Source organism: Lactuca saligna, chromosome 6 (assembly GCF_052625555.1).
Source record: "Lactuca saligna cultivar CGN05327 chromosome 6, ASM5262555v1, whole genome shotgun sequence".
Lineage (NCBI taxonomy): Eukaryota > Viridiplantae > Streptophyta > Magnoliopsida > Asterales > Asteraceae > Lactuca > Lactuca saligna.
Window position 1 is genome coordinate 138360542 of NC_136422.1, and position 7976 is coordinate 138368517.

At 31.9% G+C, this 7976-nt stretch overlaps 1 protein-coding gene across 2 annotated transcripts; it reads right to left on the reverse strand.

Moving 5' to 3' along the window:
• Positions 1 to 4247: 4247 nt before the first annotated feature.
• Positions 4248 to 7073, reverse strand: LOC145001877 (PHD finger protein-like protein). 2 transcript variants are annotated; one of them, XM_078961211.1, is made up of 6 exons: positions 6868 to 7073; positions 6632 to 6785; positions 5720 to 5878; positions 5367 to 5621; positions 4695 to 5267; positions 4248 to 4593 (listed from the first exon to the last, which is right to left on the reverse strand). In XM_078961211.1, the coding sequence occupies exons 2-6, from the start codon at positions 6710 to 6712 to the stop codon at positions 4507 to 4509; spliced, it is 1155 nt and encodes a 384-aa protein (XP_078817337.1). In that variant the 5' UTR covers positions 6713 to 6785; positions 6868 to 7073; the 3' UTR covers positions 4248 to 4506. The 2 variants fall into 2 exon arrangements, with proteins under 2 accessions (XP_078817337.1, XP_078817336.1); XM_078961210.1 differs by having other exon boundaries at positions 6632 to 6749; positions 6868 to 7072.
• Positions 7074 to 7976: the final 903 nt, after the last annotated feature.

A 7976-nucleotide genomic window follows, 5' to 3' on the forward strand; every position in this document is an offset into this window, starting at 1 on the left:
CAAAATCATATTTGTTTATTTATTTACGTATAAGTATGCTTTAACGAACTTAGGACTATTGCTAAACACCTTAACTCCTGCTCCTTGTTTGGTTGTAGGCTTAGGGTAGGATCACTAGTCCGACTGTCGGCTAAATCATAGTTATACTTATTAAATACATACATGAATATTAAACCGCATTTTTAAGGAACTTACTTAACTCAGTAGCTTATGGTGAACAGTTGATTGTTTTCTATAAATCAGTAACAGTTAAAACAAACATGCTAGTAAACATACATGAGTCAGCACATCATACTATTGCTATTCATTTACAAGAACAAGAAGGAACATACATACTACAACAAGAACAAAATAACTAAAATGTGAGATACTATTTCATGGCATAGCAATATGTCTTGTTGTTTCACGTTTTGTAACCAGAGTCTCCTGGAGGGAAAGCGTGAGTTTATGTATAGATCTATATGGGATTGACCATCCTATACCTTGATGCTAGCTACAGTAGGACCTGCAGGTCTACGGGTGACTAATGTCATACCATTTTCGATATCTGAAGAACATCGTGTTTTTATACTAGTCAATCAAGCATGGTTATAACTTAATCACATTTTTACCTTAATTAATAGTTTAGTTTTAAGGTAGTTAGTACATCAGTAGAGTATTTTATACAACATTACTGTACATCTTCATTTTTTCATTACATTCATACAGTGATATTCTCACATAAGAAATGCATACTATTTTTCGTGTAAAGATAGTTTTACAAATATGAAAAACACAAATTTATATTGTTTCAAGTACAAACATACATTTTACACCATTTTTCAAAGAGAACAGAACATACAAACAGTTGAGTCTTGGTAGAAGACTACTTTTGATTTTTAGTAGAAAATATAGGAATTTATAAGAAGCATACAAACATTTCATCAATCAATTGCAAACATTTTCATGAAACAAAGGCAAACTTTTGACACTAAAATAGTTATGAACTCACCAACTTAAATGTTGATACTCTCTTTCAAAATAACTTGTATTCTTAGGTCACCAGTAGACAGGTACACTGGACCAGGTTTTGAGAAGACGAAGCATGTTCAAGACTCGTCTTTTATTTTGATATATTTTTGGTGTCTTAAAACTATACACAGAACACACTTGTATTAACTATATTATTAATGCAATGGATGTTGTTGCTTGTTTACTATTGTGCATTGTTATGATATTGTACATGACGTCCTCCACCCCCGAACATTTCTGTCGTTCTGGTTTGGGGGTGTGACATTAAGTGGGTTGGTAGACTGAAGAACTCGACGAATTCATGGATGAACTCGATGAGTTGGGTTGGGATTATCCCGATCCTGATGAAAAAGGGAGCAACTCGTCGAGTTGCAGGGAAACTCAACGAATTGGGTCGAGATATCGCGATTTTGTCCTTAAAGGGGACTCGACGAGTCGAAGTATAACTCGATGAGTTGGGTTAACTCGAAGCTTTGACTTTGACTTTTGACTTTGGACAACTTAGTCCCAAAGGGTGTTTGGAATAAACCAAATTATAATGAAGAAGATTATGGTATTAGGATAAGGATCGTAAAGGGTTAGGGCCCAATTTAGAAAATTGGGCCATTGATGGATATATGGACATTATAGCATTGGGCTTTTGTCTTGGGCTTGGACCTTAGTTTTGGATCATATTAGGCCAGGGGTAGAATGGTCATTTTACCCCATGTATGGATTAAGGATTACAGCATGAAACCCAATTGCTAATTGGGTATAATGATTGGTATTGATAGCTCGGGAAGCCGACAGGGCAGCAGCTAAGGATTTCATTCGGGGAGCTTCAGCAGTGTGAGGAGTCTCCTCACCATACCAATGGGTCAAAGGCACCAATGCCGGCCCATTATGTGTTATGTGGTATGCTAGTTGATTATGTGGTATGTGATATGCTAGTTATCTTTATGATACTTGCATGGAAGACCCCGGGGGGTTCCCAAGGCAATTGGATATAAGACCATGTGGGGGTTCCCATGGCACATGGTGTAAGACCTTGGAGGGTTTCCATGGCATCCGTAGTTAAGACCATGTGGGGGTTCACATGGCACCTAGAGTAAGACCTAAGAGGGTTTCCAAGGCACCCTTATATGTTTGTATGTATGGTTTATATGGCAGTTAGTTAAGACCATGTAGGGGTCCTCGTGATAATGGGCTAAGACCATGTGGGGGTTCCCATGGCACCCGGTGTAAGACCTTGGAGGGTTTTCATGACATCCATATATATTTGCATGCATGGCTTATGTGGTTGATGTGACTTATGTAGCTTATATGCTGATATGGTTTATGTGATTACATGGATTGTGTGAGGTATGTTATGGGAAACTCACTAAGCTTCATGCTTACAATTTTGTTTATGGTTTCAGGTATCATTGTTTTGGAAAGAAATTCCCTACTTGATTGCAACGCACACACCTGCATTTTCCACATTATGTGATTTTGGGATGTAACTTTGATAAATGTTTTAATTAAGCAGTGTTTTTGAATGATTGGTTTAAGTAACATTTGTGTTTGACTATAATGAAAAATGAAATTTTTTACCTGAATCTTTGGATCGTTAGAATATATTCCCTATTTATGTGTGGTTAGTTTCTTTGGTTAAATGTACACCAAAGTCTGTTGATTTATTTATGTTTGTCACTTCTATAACTATAAGATTAATGACTTATGTGATTTTGACAATGATGGATTTTCAGCTTATTTAATCGACACCGTTCACTTTGTATCATGTGGATACATGTTGGTTTATTGACTTGCAAAGATTGTGTTAATTGATATATATCTAATAGTTTACTAACCGGTATTTAATAATATGTTTACAGCTTGAAAATCATTCTTTTCTTTGAAATAAGTTTCGACGTGATATTTGGGTTTTCATTGCAAATAAACCATCATTTAAAATAAATATTTGACCAAGTAAAAGGTACTATTTTACAGTTTTTACTAAAGTGTGTATTAGATATTCTAGTTCTTTTAAAATAGCTGAAAATCTTGTCGGCGAATTAAATATAATATTTATTGTTAGTTCTAGATATTAATGTAATCTATTTTCAATTAATTTAAGAAATATGATATTTATAAAAACTATAAAATGCATAATTAGTGAAACATATTTGAGGCCCGTTGTTTGGTTATTATATGTTAACGATCAAAATATCTTATTTTTAGATCAGTTATTTGCTTATTTACATGTAAATGTAAATGATTAATGTATAATATCATATTGGATCATGGTAAAAACTAAAAACACAAAGAATTAATTTGGTCATGCTATAGGATCAGGTTTTGAAGTAGCAAGAAAGGTGACATCACCATGACAGATAAGGTGATGTTTACACTTAACTATAACTAAAATCCATCCTACTCATGATCAATCGCAAATAATTGAATCACTTAACCTTAAGATTTTTTTTTATAACATTCATTTATAATTAAAAATATAATTAAATAAAGTATTTGTTAGTAATAATGAAATTTCGAAGAAAAAAAATCTTGTTAGAAACAGAGATTTTGTATATCAATCAAAGGTATTACAATGTTTATATTAAGTTATAGGGAAAAAAGAAAAACAATGTTTCTAATTTTTATCCTGAAAAAATTTCAACCCAACTATATATATCTACATATTAACTATTATTACAATTTACAAGAGTTGATTATTATTCATTTTATGATAAAACTAACATTTAAAAAAAATTAATTAAAAATATTTGACAATCACTTGAATGTTTACAATATCTTTAATAAAAATAACATATAAAAACTAATAAACCAAAATCAAATATATCTACCAAATTGCAAAAAAGAACATTACATTTTTTGTAATAATAAAATGTAAAGATTCCATCTTCAGAAATTTTAAACCGAAATTTATACATTTTAAATTAATTGTTTTAATAGAAAAAAAAACATATTGATTATGTTTCACAAATTCTACTTTTTCATCAATTTTAACATTAAAAGAGTTTGAGAGGAAAAAAAATATAGCATCTTAAACCATTAAGCTATGCTTTTTTGTCTTATCTCAATAAGTCGATATGTCAAACATACAACAAAAAATACAACATTTAAAAAGTTGTTTGATATACCTCTTAATGGGTCTGATAAACATGCTAGGGTTAGATGACTGTTTGATACTATTAGAATTCTCTTATTTGGTCCTATAGTCTCTGATATACCTCTTACTAATCAGATAAAATATCGAGTTTAACTCAATTAGCAACTTTGTCCATATTAAGTCCTTAACCATTAAACTCAAACAGGTTGAAAGACATCCAAAGTGCAATTTTAACATGATTAGAAACATTCAAGTCAAGAACAAACACCAACAACCACAACATGTCTAAACAAAGATCTAGTTCTTGATTCTTAACAATTAAAAAAAAAAACGAAAATAAAAGTTTTTAGTTTCAAAGCAAAGCCATTCCTTCAAAGAAGGCTAACTTAAAGCCTAACCGAATGAATTCAATCCATTCTTCGGCGTTTCTTGAGATTATCAAACACTTTGTGGATGTCATCAGATGTGATTGGCTTCGATGCATCAAACGATTGCTGTTACAACAACATTAAACAAATGAGATCAAACAAAGTAACAAATAACTTTAATTGTTCAGAAAAAAATAATAATAATAATAATAATAATAATAACATACCAGAAACGAACGGATCTCATCTTTCATATCAGCAATACCCGAAAGTATTTCCATCTTCTCCACATGTCCAAGATTACTCAAAAAATTCATTTCAGCCCCTTCTTCTTGTTGCATCTTTTCATCCCTCTTTTCTTTTGCCTTTCTCTCATACTCAGCAATCGAATCCTCCTTATCAACCAAATAACTAACCCCTTTCTTTTCATAAAACCCCAAACATTTCTCACATCCACACAAGGCTTCCCTCCAGTTCTTTGTAAGAAACATCGGTTGACTTTGACTTTGACTTTTGTCAGAGGTCAACTCATTGGACAAAAGGTCAACACCAAGAACACATGTCCCGGAATTCTCACCAAGAATCATGTTTTTAGAAAGTTGTGGATTTGTAGAAGGTCCAGAAGATGAAGGTGAGGTTTCTATGGATTTTTGTTTAGATGGGGTTGTGGGGTTTTGTGGATTATCAGATGCAAATATGGTTTGAGGGTAAAGATGTAAAAAGGAGCAAATTGGTGAGCAGATGTGGCAGATGAGATCTTCATATAGAGGTTCACCATCTTCATCTCTTGGGATTTTAACCTAAAAGATGAAAAAGAAAAAAAAAAAAACATGAAGTTATAACATTCTTTAAATAAATTTTATTAAACTAATACTATTAGTTTATTACAATTTACAAACCTCATTGGTAAGGCCAAGATGTTCCTCATGAAACCAATCCTCACATATGCAACACTGGATCATTTCCACTTGCTCTTCAGCTTCTGGATCAGGATAAGGTCGACCACATGTACAGTATTTGCCCTTGAAGTTATGGTTATAACAGTTTTCCTCATTTTCAATATCTTTGCTTACTAAAAGTTTGCAAAAGAATTCTCCAAACTTTGAGTTTCCACAATCACACTTGAACTTTCTCTTTGTCCAAAGCTCTATAATCTAAACAAGAAAGAGATACCAAAAGAAACATGTTTAAGTCCAAATAGTGTGTTCAGTTTAAATGTACACCAAATAATTGGAAAACTTGAAAGGGATACCTCATGTCCATCATGGCAAGATAAACTACAAGCTGTGCAAACACCAGCATTTCCATCTGGAGTGCATGTTATGCATGAGAAAATTGCTTGCCTCTTCATGTAGCCTTTGCCATAGGTGCACTCTTTTCCTTCATCACCACCCAGAACTAAATCTGCTTCCTTTAATGAGAAAAAAGTAGACAAAAAGAATGTCAACTATTGTAAATATCATGTGGATTAATATCATATACAATAACATTCACTGTAGTTTGTGGGTGATAGAACTGTTCCATGTAATTAGCTGCTTAGAGAGTTAAGAGTTAGAAAGCAGAAACATAACAACAATGATTGGCTTTATGAGATTGACATAAGCACAGATGCAAATGGCATATGCTAACCTATCTGATATAGCAGTTTAGTTCATTTCTTACTAAAAGCAACAAGTATATGACTTCAAAAGATTCATCCAATTCTTTTACTTTTCTAATGTTTGCTATCAAAACTATATTAGTTCAAACATGAGAAAAAACACCACTATGGATAGCTGCAATGACTTAAACCAGATCATCCAAACCCCACTAAAATGATAATGTGAAGTGGAGCCTGTGTTGCTTGAGATGTAATTTCGAGAATTTTAAGCAAGGAAATGCTTAGGGACTCGTTTAAGCTATGTTGTAAATTATATGCGACTGAAGATTTGCTAACGTCGTTTAGCCCTAACAAATAGTTATGCAGAAAGGTCTATCAGATTCGATCGTATGTAGAAGCAGAAAGTGCTAACAAGTTCACCGAAAAAAACTAAAATCTCGTCTCGTAAAGAATTGAAATCGTCTGGAGAAAAACACTACACAGAGAACGAATAACACATCAACACTTCAGCAAAGACGGTATATCTCCTAAATAATAGAAATTCTCTGAAATGAAAACACTTACAAGTTCCTGGTCTTCAACTTCATCAAGGTACTCGTTCAGTGAAACCGTTTGCTCAGTTTCATCTTCAAATGCGTCAGCCATGTTTACCCAATGAAACGAAAGGGTTTTTAACTTTTTTCTACAAACGCAAAGATCAAAACAGTTACATGGAAACCTACAGGCCAATTTAAAATTTAGCACATAAACTGGTGATTTACGGTATCCGAAGACATGGAAGAAAGCGAAACCCTAGGTACCTGAATACAGCGAAAACTTCCTGATCGGATAAAGGAATCCAACGATGCCTTGTAGATCACCCAACACGTAAGATAGTCGAAAATTTGTACATTGCTAAGGAAGAAGATGTCGTGAATTTGAAGAAAACGAAAGCGTGGGGAGAGAAGAAAGGAAAATTAGGGCTCAAAGAGAATTGGGGGTAAGAGTTGAGAGTGTTAACTTTCCCGCCATAAATAAGCCCGATCCAAAATGTCAGATGCAGTCAACTAAAATGTAACGTATAAAGTTTGTATGATATTAATAATCAAGAATTATAATAATAACTAGAAAGTTACTCTCGCTCACGAGGTCAAAAGTTTTCAATGTTGTTTCCGAATCGATAAATATAACAGACGTAGAAATGAAAAGACCGGGCTTTACCCCGGACCGTTTTTTTCATATTTTTATGAAAAAATGTAAAAGTTTTAACTACAATGATCAGAAGTGTCAAAACGAATAAAAAATTAAAGAGATAGAAATTAGCAAATTTTTAGAAAAGTTATCAAATCGTTAAAGTTTTGTGGCCAAACTTTAAAATATTAAAAGGTTTTTAAAAAATGTAAAAATTATGATTGCAATGACTAAAAATATCAAAATAAATAAAAAATAAAGAGCATAGGAACCAATTTTGTCAAAAAATGTAAAAGACATACAAACCCTTAATACCCTTAATAAAATATATATTAAAAAAAAAAAAAAAAAAAAAAAAAAAAAAAAAAAAAAAACTAGCAAGTAAAAGGACCAAAATTGACCGAAAAGGTTGTTTACTATTCCTTTCCTTCAAAACTTTTATATATATATATATATATATATATATATATATATATATATATATATATATATATATATATATATATATATATATATATATATATATATATATATATATATATATATATATATATATATAAAAGTACTTTTAAACAATTTTCTTTCTCTAGGAACCTCTTGAGTTACAAAATGATTCCAAAAAATAATTCAAAGTTATGAAGATAAACTAAAGAAAACCAGAAAAGACTATATTTATATATATAGTGGTGAAACCTCATAAGTCATAACTCATGATAAATGATATTTTCAAAGGCTTTAT